Raw genomic sequence first — 20,884 nt, forward strand, 5'->3', positions numbered from 1 at the left:
GATAGCTGACAATATATTTGAAGTAAGCAAAATACATTTAGTTATAAAAGTTTCATTTATTTGGGCTTAAAAATAAAAAGTGCCGACTACTGGGACATGCCGAACTTAGGCACACTTACCCTATTGCATATTTTCGCGAGATATATTACATACGTATGCAATATTTTTAGAATTGCTAATCAAATTCATAATCTTCTGTGGGGGAGCCACGAGAAGAAGTACCGGCTCACTTCTTCCCATTTTCCATTCACATCAGATTTCTGGTTGAGAGAAATATTTAGAAATACCTAGTTTGACTTATTTTGCAAGTTGAGAGATACTAGTATTAAAAATTGTGAGAGAGGTACAGATTGCGTTGTTTAAAACGAATCTCATTTCCGGTTTTATGAACTTTATTGTTATTCAAAATTTTGACCCGTGTGAGGGAGGTACCAGAAGGCAGGGGTAATATCTACCATCTTTATATCAGCTCTTGTGTTAGTAGTAACATTGGGATGCGTGAAGTTTAGAATGGATCGTATGCTTAAGAAGAGATATAATTATTCAAAATTCTGACACGCTGTGGGGGAGGTACCAGAAGGAGTGGACCGATATATTCCATCTTCACACCAGAACTTGTGTTGGTATAAATTTTGAGTTGTGCGAAATTTGAAGTAAATTGTGCTCTTATTTCACCATTTAGATAAGCTATGAATATTCAAATTGTTGACCCTCCATCACCTCGTACCTCCTCCAAGTACTTGATGGACTGTGCCGATGTTGTCCATTTTTGCACCTGACATAGCACTGATACAGATATTAGGATTTGTAAAATTTGAACAAATTGGATCATTCTTTCTTGTTTTATACGGAAAATTATTTTCTGTGAAATTTTTGAACTTTTGTGGGAGAGGGACCACAAGCAGTGAACTGATATTACCCATCTCCGAACTCGATCTAAGTTTGATGATATTATTACGATGTGTCTAAATGGGACTTGGTCCAAAGAGATCCAGGGTCTAAAAAATTTCGATGAAGCACCTTTTGGACGGATGAAATGAAAAATATCCTCGGTAGCCATAAGAAAGAGCAGATTCTTATTCAATGGAACCATATATATAAGCTTACAGTGATTTCAGCTTAAAGTCGTTCTGGGACATTTAACTTAGAGATCATAAAGACGAAGTAGAGGAACTGATATATGGGCGATATATCGAATAGGGTATCTTTATTGAACATTTTACTGTAGAGGGAGGGTTTGTAAGCTTTGATAATCTTAAATTTAATTGTAATGTGACACAATTAATGTGGGTTAAAACATTTTTTTCCTTATGGAGATCCTATATTGCGGAGGATGAATCGGCAAAACTGAGGCTGAGACATTTAAAATACAAAAAAAGCTAAACGTTAAGCAATATAAACGTTTTGAATAACATTTTCAAGATTCAATTTCAATGCCTGTGCAAAGGTTCAAACGCCTGTCAATCGTGATTTTAATGAGAGTATAGACTGTATATAAATGGAAATTAATGCAGATCATGTGTATGTGTAAACATTTTTGAGGTCTCACAATTCATCTATATATTTCATAAAAACTCCTGCAACACATAATCTTACAAACTATTGGCATGCATATATTTCCAAAAATCTCTACCCAAAATCTATTTCTTGAATTTTCAAATCTCACATTAATATTCTTTGATCGACAAATTATGATAATTATTATTAATTATATTTTTTAATGCAATTATGTATACATACCGTATATATGGATCCATTGGTATCGTTGATTAGGATTTCTTTGCTTTGATGGAAATTGAGACCGACAACGCCACCCTCTTGGCTGCCGCTGGGTTTGTCCATTTTACTGCCGAATCCCATGGCATGTAACGAAATATTATTACTGTTAGTTGGAAATTCGATTTCATGGCCGCGGGGAGAGTGGTCGATCATGAGAGATCAGACCGGATGGGATGGCAATGATTGAACACAGATAGTGACACACGCACACACACACACATAGATACCAAATAACCACCCACAGATTATTAACACAAATCAAAATAAATACAAAAAATAAATAAAACAAATAATTATGGCAGATTGACGAATTTGTTGATAAATGGGCAATGTTTGATTTGTGATTGTTGTTGAGTTGTTGTTGTAGTTGTTGATTGTGTTTCCATTCGATTTGAGATAAATAATTAAGTTTGATGTTGATACCATTGTTGACCGATCGATTGATTGATTGATTATTGTTGTTGTTTTTGTTGATGTTTGATTGGTAGTTGTTGTTAAGTGTTTTTTTTTTGGGTTTTTTTGAAGTGCAATGAAATGAAAGTAAATCAATAAAAAAAAGAAATTAAAAAAATTAATAAATTAACAAATTACATGCAAAAAATGAGAACAAATTAAATTGGGATTAAAAAATTAAAGATGACATTTCATTTAAATAATTACATGCTAATAATTTTTGGGTTTTTCGGCCTACCTGAAATTAACCTGAGATACATCGCCCTTTTGTGACTGGAGACGGGAAAGCTTTAAGAAGACATCCTCTAAGCTGATGCATTTGTACATGGAAAGTAAGACACTAGGTGATTCTTCGGCCAGCAAGTTGCCGGAACGCATTAGACCAATCTAAAAGAGATTATTCCAAAATATCATATATTTTCTTATATAGCTCCCTCTCTTCTAAACTTACCGTATGCGCCTGTCTGGCCTCCTCAATGTAATGTGTGGTAATGATAACGGTCTTCTGTCCCGATTTTGTGATGTGAACCAAATGATTCCAAATACTTTGACGTAGCAACGGATCCACACCCACTGTGGGCTCATCCAAAATCAACAATTCCGGATCGTGCATCAGAGCCACAGCGAACGACACTCTTCTCTGCTGGCCACCACTGAGATTCTTCACCAGACGCTTTTCCGAGGGTAAATCCAAGAAATTCAACAGAAACTGCAAACGTTCATTGATCTCTTTCGTTTCCATGCCGAAAATCCAACCGAAGTACATCATGGTTTCGCGTATGGAGAACTCTGCATACAGGGCGATTTCCTGTGGCATATAGCCAACACGTTTGCCGGGCACACCCGATACACGAGATCCAGGCTTGCCGCCCAAAACGAATATTTCACCAGAATCGATACGACGGCGCCCAACAATGCAAGAGAGCAAGGTGGTTTTGCCACAACCCGAAGCACCCAAAAGGCCATAACTGGAAATAAAGATGAGAAGTGGAAACATATAATAATGACAGCTACCTTTAAAAAACAATGATATGAATTATCAAAAAAAGTTGCCTAGTCATGCAACTGCGATCTTTAAATTGTAAAAAAGGTCAAATGAAAAAAATACAGCTACCATAAATATGTGGACTTACAATTTGAAATGTTTTTTAAAAAAAATAATAATTTAATTTTTTTCGTAGTCATTAAAATGTTGTTTTATTTGGAATTCATGGTCAAGGTTAAAGGGGATTTTCCTGCACGAGCGCTTCGTATTTATTTTTCTTTTGAGTCATCACAAAATTGAAATTAAAACCTAAGACTTTGGAATATTTGTAAGTCTTAATAAAAATATATTTGTAAGTCATATAAAAAAAATATTGAGTTTTTTAGGTAAAATTTTGCTAGGGCACGCTTCCCAAGTATTGAGTAACCCCGGCTCAGAATGTGCATGTTTGACTTCAAAAACTAAAGTGATGTCTTATAATCTTCGCGCCTACAATTTCGATGAACGTTTAGGAAAGAATAAAGGGTCTTCAAAATCTTTAATTTTGATGTTTACCGAGGAGGGTATTAGTAAAGCCATTGCACAATGGACACTTATACAATTTTTCTGTTCAAAACTATTTCAACGTCTCCATATGTAAAACCTAGTAGTCAACTGTGACCTCAATATCAAATTTCTGCTCTATAACTCCGGCCAATACCAAATTTGGAAACATATAGTACGCATATTCAAAAGAATCTACTCTCTCAATTCTAGACACCAACAGTGATCCAAAACTAGCACCATTTAGTACTTTTCGGACAATTATAGTGGGCATTTTCAAACCCACCACCATATCTCAACGCTAGACACCAGAAGAGACGTCAATATCAAATTTCGAGATTCCAGCTCCATATATTCACTCAATATGAAATTTTGTAACATTTAGTACTTTTCGTATAATTTTAGTATTCATTTACAAAATCTCTCAAATCTCAATTCTAGACATCAACAGCTATCGCAATATCAAATTTCACTGTTTCAGCTCTATCCCATATTCCAATAACAAATTTGGTACAATTTAGAACTTTTCGTACAATAATAGTACACATTTCAAAAACCACCTCGATATCTCATTCGCAGATACCAAGAGACACCTCAATATCAAATCTCGGAATTGCAGCACTATCCATTCACTCGATACCCAAGTTAGTACCATTTAGTACTTTTCGTACAATTATAGTACACATTTCTAAAACTACCTCCATATAAAAATTCCAGATATCAATAGACACCTCAAAATAAAATTTGAGCCCTGATTCTACCCCAAATATCAAAATTAATATCATTTAGTACTTTTTTTCGTATCTATTTACAAATCTCCCGTTATGTATCAACCAAACCGCACAAAAAGTGATCCTAATGCCAAATTTAGGCTTCAAATACTCAATTTAGTTGCATATAGTACTTTTCGTACTTTTTACTACGTATTTCAAAATCTGAGCGCATTGTGGGCCTGACTACAAATCAGAAAAGAGCCACTTCAACCCCAACATCGGCCAAATAAATAAATAAAAAAATTGAATAACATGGAGTTCGGCCGGCCCATTTTAAACTACAAATGCCAATGACATCGGCTAGTGAATGCTGTCGAAGTCTTTAAAACACCAGAAAGAGTGTAGTCCCGTTTATGGACGCTTCACTAAAACGTGAACCTACAAATTTAACTCTAGTGGTCTTAACCTATAATGACAGATTTTTAGATTTATTTATATATAATAGGAAGAAGCGATCAATATAAGAAGCTCCTTTGCAACAATTTAACCAGAGTATCCCTTAGCATTAATCAGGCTCTATTTGCCGATTTGAATTTTTTGCAATCAAAATAGGCGTTTATCCAAATCTGAATCGAATATTAGGAATTTTCGTATTGTGTTGAATTTTATCTTTATCGGGGAATAAAATTTGACCTGTACTCTGTCATGAAAATATATGGACATACGGACGGATATGTATAATTCGACTAACAATATGATAAGAGACCTCGGTTACAAATAAAGAAATTCGAAAAGACATAAGCCCTCTGAGTTACATTAACATCAAACACTAATGGGTTTAAATCAGAGCTCCAAACTGCTGTCTCGAATTAGAATAGGGAGTGAAATTCGGTCAGACCGGGAACACTCCTGGGAGTTGATAGAAGAAGTCGAATATACTCTATTTTTCTATGCCACTCGAAGAACAGCTAGTATAACATTCTTATATTTGAGTGGGAGTAAAATTCTCTCAAAATTGACCAAATTCTGCTCTTGACGTGTATACTTTTGGTTTTAGCCATACCGTTGTTTTAATATGTAAGTATGTGTCTTTTTTTATTCCACAATAGCAAACAAAAAAAAAAAAAAAAAAAAACATCGAAGAGAACCAACAGTGGTAGCGTTTGTTGTTTTCGTACACATAACCACCGATCCCTCTTAATACCGCATAACTTACTTAATCTGCTGTTTTTCTCTTCCTGACTTTTGAACAAGATCTCACAACCTTCAGCCAAGAGTAACCTTAAAAATTGTTTGCTACTACTACTACCCACACACAAACCTACATATCAGTAAAAAAATACATTTAATAAACTATTCTCTTTTTCGAACATATTGACTTCTACTCTTATTTATCAAACTGGAGTGCTCGCGAGAGCTCCCAGTCAAAACAATAGAGAGGAGAATAAATATTTTTTTGAAATTAGCGTTTTTTACTCGCGAGTAAAATTTAGCAAATGCAAGAGTAGTAATTTTTCCAAAAAAAAAAAAAATCTTCACCCCCTAAATTCTGTGTTGATCATTTTGTTATAGAGAAAGTTATGACTCGGTTTCCTTCATACATTGAAAATAATAACTTATATAAAATAAAAACAACGATTTATGTGTTTTTTTTTTTATTTAAAATTAAAGCAATTGAAAATGTAAATTATTTTTATTTGCCAAGTTTATTTGATTTTTCATTTCGCTTTGATGTTAATTTTGCTCAGCTGAAAAAACATAAACTAAAAAACCAGTCTAAACAAAATACTTGAAATAAATCCTATTAATTATTTTCAATAATTCTACAAGGCAACCCAGAGTAATTACCATCATCCTCATATTTATTAAATGCTACCAAAAGACACTAAACATAACTGAAATCTAGCTTTGAATTATTTTTTTTTCGAAATATTCCGTTTTAGATTTTACTATTTGGTTTTGATTTCTGTTTTTATTATTTTTTTTTAAACCCAAAGTTAATAGAAATTATTATTGAAAACTGTACTGACTGAAACTATTGTTATTAGAGGTAAATACATTTTGATCAGTCACCCCTCCCCCCCAAACTCCGTCACCCTCTAACTAGTTACAGTAGCTAATGTCGTTTCGTATTTATATCTAGATAATCGCTCTAATTACAATCGCATGTCTAAACACCTTTGAACGATTTCAAAACTAGCATCGACGAAGTAAACAAACTGGAAATGAACGTATCAAAGTTGAACTGCTACCAAGAGTTGGTTTTTTGCAAAGATTTTCTATTAAACCGTTAATTGGCGTTTAAAGGCCAGAACGCCATTTTGTGTAGCTTTTCAATGCTAAGACTGATGTGAAATTGAATTTTTAAGAATTGATGATTTCGACATTGTATGATTTTACGAAGATATCAAAAATGTAATATTAAAAAAAATTCATAAAAATTAAGAATAAATTTGAACACAGATTTAAATCGATTTTGAGATATTGAATATGCAATAAAGCAATTATTTGATCGGTTCCAGGGCTGGAAGAATATAAAATGTTTACTACGATAACCAATTTTCCCTTTACGACATCGAAAAAAATCTTGTAAGGTTTGGATCAGGACAAATATTGACAACAATCTGAAAAATTGTAGATTCTGGAGCAGATCAACAATATATTTTTTTTATAACAACTACAGGGTGAGGTGAGAAAACTGCAATCAACTTTAGACTGCTGTCATTTCTAAGCCACTCGTCCGACAGCTGTTAAAATTATTCCAGTGACAGCTCATTATATTGTTTACAAGCGTACAAAAGCATTTTGGTGAAAATTTTCCAGAGAAAAGTTATTCGTGTTGGAATTCAAGCGTGATAGTGTGATTTCTTTATATTTGGCTGGAAAATCGCAAGTGGTCATCGCTCGTTACCGAAGTCAAGGAAGTGGACGGAAGAAAACAGTAACATCAGCAGAAATAGTTCGAAAAGTAAAGAAACGCCTTGATCGAAACCCGCGTCGTAATAACCGAAAAATGCTTCGTGAGCTGGACATATCGCAATATTCCATTCGGCAAATATTGAAAAATGAGCTCGGGGTAAAGCCATTGAAATTCTAAAAACTGCAAGAACTTACACCGCATCGGAAAGAAAATAGACTCAAAAGAGCTAAAGAATAGCTTCTCTTGGCCGAATTTGGTGAACTGCCGAATATGGTTTTCTTCGTCTCCGATGAGAAAACGTTCGTTGTCCAACAGTTTGTAAACAAACAAAATGGTCGTGTTTACTTGCCAAAGAGGTCAGCTGAAAATGTGCACCTTCGGTTGACCACCAGAACTCAAGGGCCGGCCATGGTGATGGTGTGGGCCGCCATAACAGCTGATGGTCGCTATCCGCTCGTATTAATAAATGCCGAACATTATCGCGAAAATATTCTGGAGGGTGTATTAGAGCCTTGGGCACGCAAACATTTTGGCCGCTGACCTTGGACATTTCAACAGGACTCAGCACCATCGCACTCAACACCCGCCACTCAAGAACGATTACAAAATGAGGTTCCTCGCTTCATTTTCAGCGCACAATGGCCACCAAAATCTCCGGATACCAATCCGTTGAACTATTGTGTCTGGAATATTTTGGAAAGCAAGGTTGCCACTAAAAAATATAAAGTGTCGATCACCTCAAGCAAGCTTTTCGCCGGGAATGGGCCAAATTACCGCAGAGCAACATTCGTTGAGGTTTCATTGGCCGATTGAAGACCATAATTTGTGCCAAAGGTGATCAATTCGAACAAATCTAAAATTTGATGCTATTTCCGATATTTTTTGCTTTCATTTAATAAATTAAAAAAAATCATAAAAATTATGGCTTTTGAATTTGTTGCATTTTCTTGCAGATTCTGGAGCAGATCAATAACACTTTTTTATAACAACTATATGAAGGAGTTAACGCCAAGTTACAGAATTGGTGCAATATGTATACAGATTTTGAAGTTTAAATTAGATTTTGAAATTTAAAGTTCAAATGGTTTTGAATATAAACGAAATGTGTTTTTGGAATTATAACGGCCCCCAAATAGTGTATGTGTCAATTTACAAGCTATTAATTTGTTGGTACTCAAAATTATCAATTTACAAGCTATTAATTTGTTGGTACTCAAAATAATTGTCCCCATAAAAATGTCAATTTTCTAAATGTTTTTCAATAACCGAACATAAATTGTCCACGTGTAAAAATGTCGCTACTATTTATTGGCCAATTAGTGAGATATCTAATTATGCCAAAGTTAGCCAAATTTATGATTGCAAAACGATCACATATGTTACCCCAATAAGGGACCTTATTAAACTGTACGGCTAATTTCCAAAACAAATCTCCCATACATTAATCAAACCGGAATTTATTGAAATTGGGTCAACAATATTTGAAAACAGCAAAATCAATGAACCTGATATTACTGAGGTATCATAATTAAAATAAGGGTTTTCTGGATTATTAAGGTCAATATAACCTGGAGACTTTATAAACTTCAACTCATCTGAATAATCGACTATCGGAAGGTTCAAACAGAACCACTTCTAAATTGATTGAAAGAATTTTTATCTTCTTTCTATAATTTCTTTAATTAAAAAAAATATTTCAATAGTTAAATAGATTCTATGACAATGCAACGAATTGGGCGTCATTCTCAACATATTACGAGATCAATTTTAAATTGCTCTAAAATAAGTTTTATTTCCTTTCCATCATTTGTGTAAATAAATAAGGTATTTGAATTTGTTGAATATGTTCTATAGGCTCAATGCAACAAATTGGGCGCCATTGTAAACATTTTGCGAGGACAATAATAAATGAGTATGAACTAAACACTTCAATACATTTTTGAGTTACAAAATGGTTTATATCTTATTCCTCCTTACATTTTTCTTCAATTCGAACCACAAATATACCAGATTTGGAAAATAATTCAGATTTGGAAATATTATGGCCTTTAATTGTGTGTGTGTATGATTTATAGGAAAGCCATTCATTTTCGGTAATCGAACTAATTGTCTTCATAAAAATGCCAATTTTTAAATTGTTTTTTTTTTTCAATTCCACGTGTGGAAATTTTGCTGCTATTTATGTGGCAATTAGTGAGAAGCTTAATTATGCCTATCAAATCATTTCCAAAACATTATGCAGTTAGTAAACCAAGTCAAATTTATGATTGCTAAAGATCGATTAAGGTACTTATTAAAATTTCAGACTGATGACTTTCTAACTGTACGGTTAATTTACAAAACAAATTTCCCATACATAAATCAAACCGGAATTTATTGTAATTGGGTCAACAATATTGAAAAACCAGCAAATCCGATGAACTTGATATTATTGAGGGATCATAATTAAAATAAGTGTTTTCTGGATTATTAAGGTCAATAAAACCCGGAGACTTTATGAAATGCAACTCATCTGAATAACAGACTGTCGGAGAAGTTCAAATCACTTTAAATTTGATTGAATTTAATTTTTTCACCTTTCCATAATTTGTGTAATAAAAAACTATATTGGAATGGGTTAAAAAGGTTCTATGGCAATGCAACGAATTGGGCGCCATTTTGCAACATCAGTGACATATCAGTATGAACTAGCCACAAAAATACCTAATTTATGATATAGGAGTTACAAAACGATCTATATATATGTATACCTCACCCATAGCATTTTTCATTACTACGAAACACCAAAATCTGTTCTGCCTTCAATTTTTGATAATCCAAATAATTGTCTCCATAAAAATATAAATTTTCAAAATGTTTTTTCAATAAGCGACAGATAATGGTCACGTGCCAATTAGTTTTATTAGCTTAATTATGCCTATCAAAATTACTAAATTAAATTTATGATTGCAACAGTTCGTTGTTCGAAGATCAATACAATCCGATGACTTTCTAACTGTACGGTTAATTTACAAAACAAATTTCCCATACATAAATCAAACTGGAATTTATTGAAATTGGGTCAATAATATTGCAAAACCAGAATTCAATGAACTTGTTGTTATTTGGTTGTACATTGAGGGATCATAATTAAAATAAGGGTTTTCTGGATTATTAAGGTCAATAAAATTTGGAGATTTTATGAACTTCAACTCTTCTGAGTAATGGACTGTCAGGAAAGGTCAAACAGAAAACAACTTTTAAATTGTTTGAAAGAAGTTTTATCACCTTTCCATAAATTCAGTAATTAAGAAATATATGTGAATGGGTTAAATAGGTTCGATGACAGTGCAATGAACTGGAGGCCATTTGTTTTAATAGGATGTGGAACATTTTACGACATTTATTATGAATTGCCTTGAACGAGAGGATATAAATCAATAAGATGCAATATCAATAAATGCAATAAGAACCCCTTGATTATTTTATAATTTTGTTGCCAAATTTTTAGTAAAAAAACATTGGTTTTTCGATACAGGAACATATTTTGTAGCCGAACAACAACTTTTCTTTTTTATAAACATCAATGGGACCAAGCTTGACTATTAAGCAATAAGAAAGCCCAGAGTCTTAGCTTTTGTACTCTAAAAATCTGAAATCAAAACTTCTATAATGCCGACAAATGAATGAGATTTGGAAAATTTAAACAAGGAATCCAACCTCTCATTATGAAAAGCGAGGTTTTAAATATTCGACCTAAACCTATAACAAATAATTTGGGTCGCATATCGTGGGTTTTTTTACTTTTTCCACGTTTTAAACAGGTATTTTGACATTTACAACTTGCTGAAAGTCGAAAACATTAAAAACCGACCATCAATGGTGCTAACTGATTTATTTTTTATATCCTCACCATATGCCTACAGAGGGTATATATCATTTGGTACGGTCAAAATGTGTCGAATTTAAATAACAGTTTCCGACGAATTGGGGTGGATATAGGTGGAGATTTTAACTCTCGCAGGCAGTATCCGAATTAGATCAAACTTGGTACATCGTAATATTATTATCAAACATGTATTAAGTTCAGAGATAGATAATATCGGTCCACTCCTTCATTTTCAAAGAAAATATTTTCTTTGAAAGAGAAAAGATAATCCGCAAATTCTAATATTTGCATCCGTGCTAGGTCAGGTGCGAAAGTGGATAATACCGGTCAACTCCATCAAGTTCCTCCCCCACCTAGGGTCATATATATAACTCCAATAAAATGTGATGTAAGAGTCCGATTGTCTTCAAACTACACACATCACAATATTTTTATTAACCCAAGGTCTGGAGTGAAGATGATAGATTTCGGTCCACTCTTTTTGGTACCTTCCCCACGACGATCAACATTTTGAATAATCATAAAGCTCATAAAACGCGAAATTAACATCCGATTACTTTCAAACTCGGCACATCTCAATGTTTTTAGCAACACAAAATCAGGTGTGAAGATGGTAGATATCGATACACCCCTTCTGGTATTTCCCCCATAAAGGGTCAACATTTTTGAATAATTACAACTCTCAAAAAAAGCAAAACAAGCATCCACTTCTCTTAAAATTTGACATATCCCATTTTATTCCAACAAATGGCCTGGTGTCAATATGATAAATATAGACCCTACCCTTCTGGAACAATCCACACACAAAGTCATAATTTCCTGTATCTAGTATCTTTCATAGCTTGCGAAATAAATAAGCGTTTTTTTTTCAAACTTGGTATGTCTAAATATTTCTCTCATTTGCACATCCAAATATGATAGACTGGCTAAATATCAACGCCCAGACGAAGCAAGTGAAGCTAGGATCTTCAAATTTGGCATGAGGGTCAGTTTTGGTGAGTAGGCTTTTGAAAGGGCTGCATTTTTGGAAATTCTAAAAACAAATTTTTTCAATGAGAGTCACTGATAGAGTACATAGTATATGTACCAAAGGGGTTTTGAGAATTCGAACTTTAAGGTTATGCAAAGCTTTAAAATTGTACTAAACTTCTAAAATGGTACCATTTGTTATTATGTGATCGAATAGAGTTAAAATCTTAAATGTGGTATGGAAATAAAGGTTGGTTACACTAAGTACGCGAACTGTAATAAATGGTTCTAAATTGGAACAGTTTGGTTTAGGGTGAACGGATGGAGCTGGAATTTTGAGATTTTGTATTAGACCATGTTGGTGGTAGGTTTGTGATAAAGAGGTGGTTTTGAAAATGTGTACTACAAGTGCTAAATAGTACTTTATTTGATACAATTTGCAAAAATATTCGCTATCCGTATAAGTTTGTACTTATAAATTAACCCAATGAAAGAATGTTTTGGGTTCTAAGGGGCATTCTATAAACGATTTGAATATAATTTTAATTCTCCTCTTGATGGAGAAGCTATTCATGACACTAGAAAGGTGAAAATTTCAGTACCGAATTGGTAAAGTTGTACGATGTTTACTCTTACTAACCTAAAGTGTGATATTATGCCACAGTTGTCTGGTACTGAAAAAGATCCGTATAGTCCTATGGGATCTACTCATGTAGATCTTCAATACTTAAATTTTGGGTTTTCAAAAAGTATACCCAAAGGGTGTAAAGAGATTTTTTATGGGAAAGTTGATAATATTGATATAAATTACAATATTGATAGCCCCCAGATTAAAAAAACACGGGTAATTGGTTGGAAAAAAAGATTTTTTTTCTAAAGGGAATGCTTGAATTTCGAAAAAATCTTAAAAGAAATAAGTTATTCGTCCTTAATTATTTTATCATTAATTTATTTCAATTTTTCCAATTATATTAATTTAAGAATCAAAATATATATGACATCTTTTGATGTATTTACGGATCATAAAAATAACTAAATTACATCACTAATAAAGAATTTAACAAAATGTATATTTTCTATTCCATGATCAATGAAACTTCTATTTAAACTTCAGTCATGCTCCAAGGAGGTAATATTTTGCAAAAAAAAAAAAACATAGATGAAATATTTGCAATAAATAACACTCTTAACTATTTTTTAATACTTGATATTCTCCATAATGCATAAACTTATTACAGTTGTAATATACAAGACAAAATTACAACAATCAAATGAAATTTATTGTATTACAACTACAATATTGTTGAACGGTTTGTTAAAAGTTTGGTTTGGTCAGCTTATCTTGATGTTTCTTGCTTAAGTCTTTTGTTGGTAATCCACCAATCACTTTTTATGCTATCAGCACTCATACATACTCACACACACTCATACACTTGGGTATTGTGAGCAATTTTCGAGAATTGCTTTCTTGTAAAATACGCATTTCGTCTTGACCCCAATACCAAAAAATATTATTGAAATCATTAAGAATGAATTAAGTTTTTGTTGTTGTTTTGGCGTTCAGACACCGAAATTATTGCAAATTGTAGATTTTTTGCAATTCGCTTAATTTTTTTTTGTGTAGTAAATTTAGACATCCGGTGGAATTTTAGAGAATTGCCATTGCATTATATCAAAGGATTTTTATTGAAATGAAACTTTTAGTCAATTGGGTAATTATGTAATTAAATTTAGGGTGTCACAGTGAAGAATGAAGTATAGATCCAGTACATCCTCATTCCGTCATTAAACGATTTTAGGTCCGATAAAAACGGCTCTGTTCCAGAACCTTTAAGAAACTACTGTTTTAGCAGTTTTTTTTTTCGATATCGTAAAGGAAAAATTGATTATCGTAGTAGAAATGTTTACATTCTTGAAGTTCTGGGACAGACCAAATATTATCTAAGTAATTTATAAATGTATAGCTTTTTCGAAATATTATACAGGGTGAGATAAAAAAACTGACAACAAAGTCAAATGCCATAATTTTTACATTTTTCTTCAAATTTCATTGAATGAATGCAAAAATGCCGGAAATAGTATCAAATTTTAGAATAAGTTTAGATTTGTTGGAATTGGTAACCTTTGGCACGAATTATGGCCTTCAAACGGCCAATGAAACCGTCACACGCTGCACGAATGATGTTCAGCGGTATTTTGGCTCCGGGCGAAGCGCTTGCTTGAGGTGATCGACACTGTGGTATTTTTTAGTGCCAACCTTTCTTTCCAAAATTCTCCAGACACAATTGTCTAACGGATTGCTATCCGGAGATTTTGGTGACCATTGTGAGCTGAAAATGAACCTCATTTTGTAACCATTCTTTGGTGGCGCGTGCTAAGTGCGATGGTGCTGAGTCCTCTTGGAATGTCGAAGGTCAGCGGCCAAAATGTTTGCGTGCCCAAGGCTTTAATACACCCTTCAGATTTTTTTTTGCGATAATATTCGGCATTTATTCTGATGCCACGGTCGATAAATACGAGCGGAGAGCAACCATCGGCTGTCATGGCGGCCCACACCAACACCATGGCCGGCGCTTTAGCTCTGGTGCACGTTTTCAGCTGACTTCTTTGGCAAGTAAACACGATCATTTTGTTTGTTTACAAACTGCTGGACAACGAATGTTTTCTCATCGGAGAAAACCAAATTCGGCAGTTCACCACTTTCGGCCAAGCGAAGCAACTCTTTAGCTCTTTTGAGTCTATTTTCTTTCTGTTGCGGTGTAAGTTCTTTCCCTTTTTTGAAATTTCAATGGCTTTACCCCGAGCTCATTTTTCAATATTTGCCGAATGGGATATTGCAATGTGTTCAGGTCACGAGACATTTTTCGGCCACAGCGACGCGGGCTTCGATCAAGTCGCTTCTTTACTCTTCGAACCATTTCTCCTGATGTTGCGGTTTTTTGCCGTCCACTTCCTTGACATGGGGCTTTGCTACCAGTATCACGGTAATGAGCGATGGTGCGAAACACAAAAGATGTATTGTCATTTAAGTGCTGGAGTGCTCAAACAATAGCCACTTGTGGTTTTCCAGCCAAATTTAAAGAAATTCCATTATCACGCTTGAATTCCATCACGAATAACTATTTTTTCTGGAAAATTCTTACCAAAATGCTTTTGTACGCTTGTAAACAATATAATAAATTGTCACTGGAATAATTTTAACAGCTGTCGGACGAGTGGGTTAGAAATGACAGCAGTCTGAAGTTGGTTGCAGTTTTTTCATCTCCCCTGTATTTCGGTTTTAATATGAATTTCATATTAGAGCTAATTCTCTTGACTTGATGATCGCCTAAAAATATTATTAAGTTTATTAATTTTCACAATACCTATAATTTCCACAATCTATTAAAATAATCTCTTAATATCTCCCTCACTTCGCCTTTCAACTCCCACATGGAAATTGTAATCCGGCCTGTTATATAATGTATCCGACTTCCACATTTTTTTTTTGACTTCATTACACAATGCAGCCCTTTTTCTATTGTTTTCCACTAACATACTTTTATTTATTTTTTTTCTTACATCCTCCATCTTCACAATTTGCAAACTAAATCCAAAAAACAATACCTTTCTGCTATAAATATCATCTTTGTTTTTGTTGCTTTGCCGATGGGAACAGCAAACAATTGCCGACAAGTTGTGGCAAAAGATTAAAGAAATGTTTTTGTTTTGCCATAACTCGTCGAAATCTAAGAAGACTACGAATGTTATTAAATTTGTGTTTGTGGTCGTTTGTCTATTGTCAAGTAAATAAATTTGTGTCAAATCTTTTTTGCTGTTGTTGTTGTCAAAGTTTTGGAAGAAAAAGAAACGCTCGAGAAAGTCCACAATAAATTTGTTAGCAATTCGCTAACCAAATGTAATTTCAGACCATTGTGCAATTCGGTGGGTAAATATTATGAGAGATGACACTGTTATTGCAGCTGGTGTTATCTGGTCATTTGAATATTATTTTATTTGGGGAGCGAGGGTGGAAAGTCAAATAGGAGATTTTTCAAACCAAAACAAAATAATTGAGATTTTGGTTTGCTTTTTGAGTCGGTAGATAGTTGGGAAGGATCAGAGGATCCCAGAGAAGAATTTCGAAGGAAATACCCAAGTGGTAATGGTACTGGAAAGAACGAGGCGTAAAATGGCGCCCAAATGTAGCCAAATTATGGAAGAATATATTCAAAATTTTCAACGCAGTCTGATGCGGGCCTTTTCTTTTTGGGGAAAAGAAGTGATTTAATTTTGTAATGAAATCTGTAGTTCGATGCTCTCACACATTTTTTCAGTTACCGACAAAAATCACAAAAAATAAAATCCTCATAATTTCAGTAATTAACGAAATTTTACGGCAAGTTAGCAACCAAAACCAATCCTACCGATAGCAACAGTGCTGTCAACCAGAAATTTAGGCTGAGAGTCACTGATGGAGTGCAGGATAGATATACCAAAAGGGTCTTTGGAAATTCGAACTTCAAGGTAACGAAAAGTTCAAAAATGGTATTAAACTTCTAAAATGGTACCATATGGTATTATGTGAACGGATAGAGCTAAATTTGTAATAGTTCGGTTTGAGGTGAACGAATAAAGCTGGAATTTTTAAATTTTGTATTAGGTGCCTGTTGGTGGTAGGTTTTTGATAAAGAGTTTTTGATTTTGGAAATGAGTTCTAGAAGTGTACCAAATATAGTACTATTTAGTGCTTGAAATCTGAAATTTGGTATTGGTGCTCATGTTATATGGAGGTGGTTTTAGAAATGTGTACCATAATAGTACGAAAAGTACTAAATTGTATTAATTTTGTTATTTGTGGTAGGAATAGGGCTGAAATCCTTAAAGTTGATATTGAGGTCTTTGTTGGTATCTGGAATTGAGATATGAAGTAATTTTGGAAATGTGAACTATAATTGTACGAAAAGTACTATGTGGCTATTAGGTGAAGGGATAGAGCTGGAATCTTGAAATTTGATATCTGTTGGTATCTGTAATTGGGATATGGAGGTGGTTTTGGAAATATAAATTTGGTATTGGTTGAAAAGATAGAGCTCAAGCCGTGAACTACAGGGTGAGATGAAAAAACTGCAACCAACTTCAGGCTGCTGTAATTTCTAAGCCACTCGTCCGACAGCTGTTAAAATTATACCAGTGACAGAACATTATATTGTTTACACGAGTACAAAAGCATTTTGGTGAGAATTTTCCAGAAAAAAGTTATTCCTGATGAAATTCAAGCGTGATAGTGTAGTGCAATATTTGGCTGGAAAATCCCAAGTGGCTATCGTTGGAGCACTCCAGCATTTAAATGTGAATAAATCTTTTGTCTCGTACAATAGTTACCCGACGTCAAGGAAGTGGACCGAAGAAAACAGCAACATCAGCAGAAATAGTTCGAAAAGTAAAGAAACGACTTGATCGAAACCCGCGCCGCAGTGGCCGAAAAATGGCTCGTGCGCTGAACATATCGTAATATTTCATTTGGCAAATATTGAAAAATGAGCTCGGGGTTAAGCCATTGAAATTCCAAAAAGTGCAAGAACTTACGCCGCAACAGATAGAAAATAGATTCAAAAGAGCTAATAGACTCGCTTGGCCGAAAGTGGTGAACTGCCGAATTTGGTTTTCTACGATGAGAAAACATTCGTTGTGCAGCAGTTTGTAAAGATGATTTGTGTTAACTTGCAAAAGAGGTCAGCTGAAAATGTGCACCTTCGCTTGGCCACCAGAACTCAAGCGCCGGCCATGGTGATGGTTTGGGCCGCCATAACAGCCGATGCTCGCTCTCCGCTCGTATTAATCGACATCAGAATAAATGCCGAATATAATTGCGAAAATATTCTGGAGGGTGTATTAAAGCCTTGGGCACACAAACATTTTTGCCGCCGACCTTGGACATTTCAACAGCACTCAGCACCGTGCGACCCAAGAATGCTTACAAAATGAGGTTACTCGCTTCATTTCCAGCGCACAATGGCCACCAAATTCTCCGGATATCAATCCGTTGGACTATTGTGTATTGTGAGTTTCTTGGAAAGCTAGGTTGGCACTAAAAATACCAAAGTGTCGATCACCCCAAGCAAGTGCTTCGCCGGGAATGGGCCAAAATACCGCAGAGCAACATTCGGGCAGCGTGTGACGGTTTCATTGGCCGTTTGAAGGCCATAATTCGTGCCAAAGGTGACCAATTCGAACAAATCTAAAAGTTGATGTTATTTCCGACATTTTTTGCTTTCATTGACGGCGTTTGACTTTGTTGCAGTTTTTTTATCTCACCATGTATATGGGAGATATACCTGAATCGATTTTCACCAAATTTGATGCGCTTGCTTCTAGATTAATTAATTCGCTCGGATGTGCCATAATTCAATCAACGGTATATATCGGAGCTATATCTAAATTTGTACCGATTCTCACCTACTTTAATATGGTTCATCCTAGAGCCACACAAATATTGTTTGGAAAATAATAAATGTGACCTGCATTTTGTTCACAAAAATACATGGAGAACCTCAAAAGTAACTATGGGTCTATTTCGCTAAAAGGATTATTTAACCAATCTATATAGTTTTAATTTGTGAGGACTATAACTGAAAACATTGTTTTCAACTAATAAAAAAGGTAGTTTTTAAAAAAAAACAAGAAACAACGTTGTTAATCCCTATTATGAAAGAACAGAATAAATTCGGTAACACCAAAAAAAATCTAAAAAAATCTTCTAGGTCTAAATATTTTGCAATCTAAAATCACTTTCATGATGAGCCACCCTGGATCCAAAGGTCCACAAATCATCTTCTAAATAAGTACTTATTAACGTCAATATTTTATTCAAGGTTGTTGAACTGGTTTAAACTTTGTTCGAACAGTAAATAAGTGAATGAATGCATCATTAACTGCAAATTCATTTCACACAGATGCAAACGACAAAAAAACCAACCAAACCGAACTGAACACGTCACCATAGGTCATTGCTGAGAGAATGCAAAGCAAAAACAAAAAAAAAAATTCCAAGGAATTTTTTATTTTTTCCACTTTGCAAGAAAATTTTCCACTGCTGTTAACATAAAAACACACACACAGACATTCACATGGCCAAATCGTCAGATGCATTCTGCTTGCATACTCAAGTTATGCCGTATACATTTCCTGCTAAATAATCTCGACTAGAGACAAAAAACTAAACAAACCGGTTCGTTTTTTTTCTCGATGTAAAAATTGCCTTTTGAGAATCCTGCAATCAAATCGATAATAGCTTGTCGATGCTAAAAGAGCAGAGGATATCAGACTATTTTAGAATCGAGTGGAAGTAAAAGTTGTTTTTGTTTTTTTTTAACCAGAAATACGTTAATTTCTTATTTAATATTTATTGTGGGCATAAATAAGACATTTTGAAAAAACAATTATTTGTTGATTTCGAAAAAAAAAAACTCAGTTAGTGGAAAATTTTCTGTGATCCAAGGTAAATTGGAATTTGTTCTGGTTTGCAATTACTGTGCATTTAAGACACAACCTACATACATGTCGTATGTGGTGTGTCGAATGGTTGAGGATACGATTTTCGAATAAGTCACTTCTGTGAAAAAATAAAATGAAATAAATGTCTGCTTGAAATCTGTTGGAAGACAGATATTTTGATGTCAACTCGTTTAGCATATATTCGATGTATAATATGTAATTTATTAATCAACTTGGGTGCGAATTTCTTTAGAAAGTTCTCAATTCATTGATAAATAACCGTGTTTTAAACAAAGGGCTTTATGTTTCAAAAATGTATGTTTTTATTCCCTTACCAAAAAGAGTCACCACAATGGTTTTATAATTTCTAAGAATTCACCAACTACATCCCCCCCACCATATTTTTTAAAAGTTCGTTTTGAATCATCTGAAGTTTATGTAAATGTGTTTTGTTTTGGTTCTCGATTTTCTACTTACATTGTTCCCTTTGGTACTGTCATATTCAGATTGTTCAATACTGGCAAGGCATTCTTCTTTTTGCCGTATGTCTTGAAGGCATGTCGTACTGAGACTGCTGCTTGGCAACTGCGCTGCCACTGTCCTGTTCCGCCATCGTTGTTTGTGGTCATGACTGAATCGGTTGTTCTGCAAAGGGAAAGAGGGGAAAAAAGGAATTATTATTGATATGTAAATAAAATATAATTGAAAATTTAATAAAAATATTATTTCCATTAATAAAAAGAGTTAAGAGATCGAATGATTCACTGACTGATCTAACAATTTTGTGTGACGCATGGAGTTGGAAGTAGGGATGATATAAGTTTTTTTTTTTGAAAATTTTTACTAAAAGGATACGAAAAGTAACTAAATATGGTACCCTAAATATTAGGTGAACAAGTATAGCTAGATTTCAAAGATTCCGGAAATTCGAATTTTAGTTTACGAAAAGCTACTAATTTGGAACTAATTTTTTTATGACGAATAGAGTTGGGAAGTTTGCCTGATATAAGGAGTTGGTTTTAGATATATGCACAATATGTGTACAAATGGTACTAATTGGTAATAAATTTGAAAATAACGAGCTAGAATTATGAATATTGGTATAGAGATCACTATGAAAGTGTGGTATTTCGATGAGAAGGGAATTTCGAAGTGCGTACTATATGGTGTACGAAAAA

The 20,884-nt window shown here is 34.0% G+C and overlaps 1 protein-coding gene across 7 annotated transcripts in view; it reads right to left on the bottom strand.

The window, feature by feature from the left end:
- LOC101889472 (ABC transporter G family member 23) overlaps positions 1–20,884 on the bottom strand; it is a 124,320-nt gene that overhangs the window by 8,580 nt on the left and 94,856 nt on the right. For 6 of the 7 annotated variants that reach the window (XM_059125322.1, XM_059125325.1, XM_059125324.1 and 3 more), the window contains 4 exons: positions 20,184–20,351; positions 2,684–3,200; positions 2,471–2,619; positions 1,741–1,882 (listed from right to left, as the gene is read on the bottom strand). In XM_059125322.1, coding sequence (XP_058981305.1) covers positions 1,741–1,882; positions 2,471–2,619; positions 2,684–3,200; positions 20,184–20,351 — 976 coding nt within the window. The remainder of the gene's footprint in view (positions 1–1,740; positions 1,883–2,470; positions 2,620–2,683; positions 3,201–20,183; positions 20,352–20,884) is intronic. The other variant, XM_059125323.1, reaches the window with a different exon arrangement.

The sequence above is a fragment of the Musca domestica genome, unplaced genomic scaffold (genome assembly GCF_030504385.1).
Source record: "Musca domestica strain aabys unplaced genomic scaffold, Musca_domestica.polishedcontigs.V.1.1 33, whole genome shotgun sequence".
Lineage (NCBI taxonomy): Eukaryota > Metazoa > Arthropoda > Insecta > Diptera > Muscidae > Musca > Musca domestica.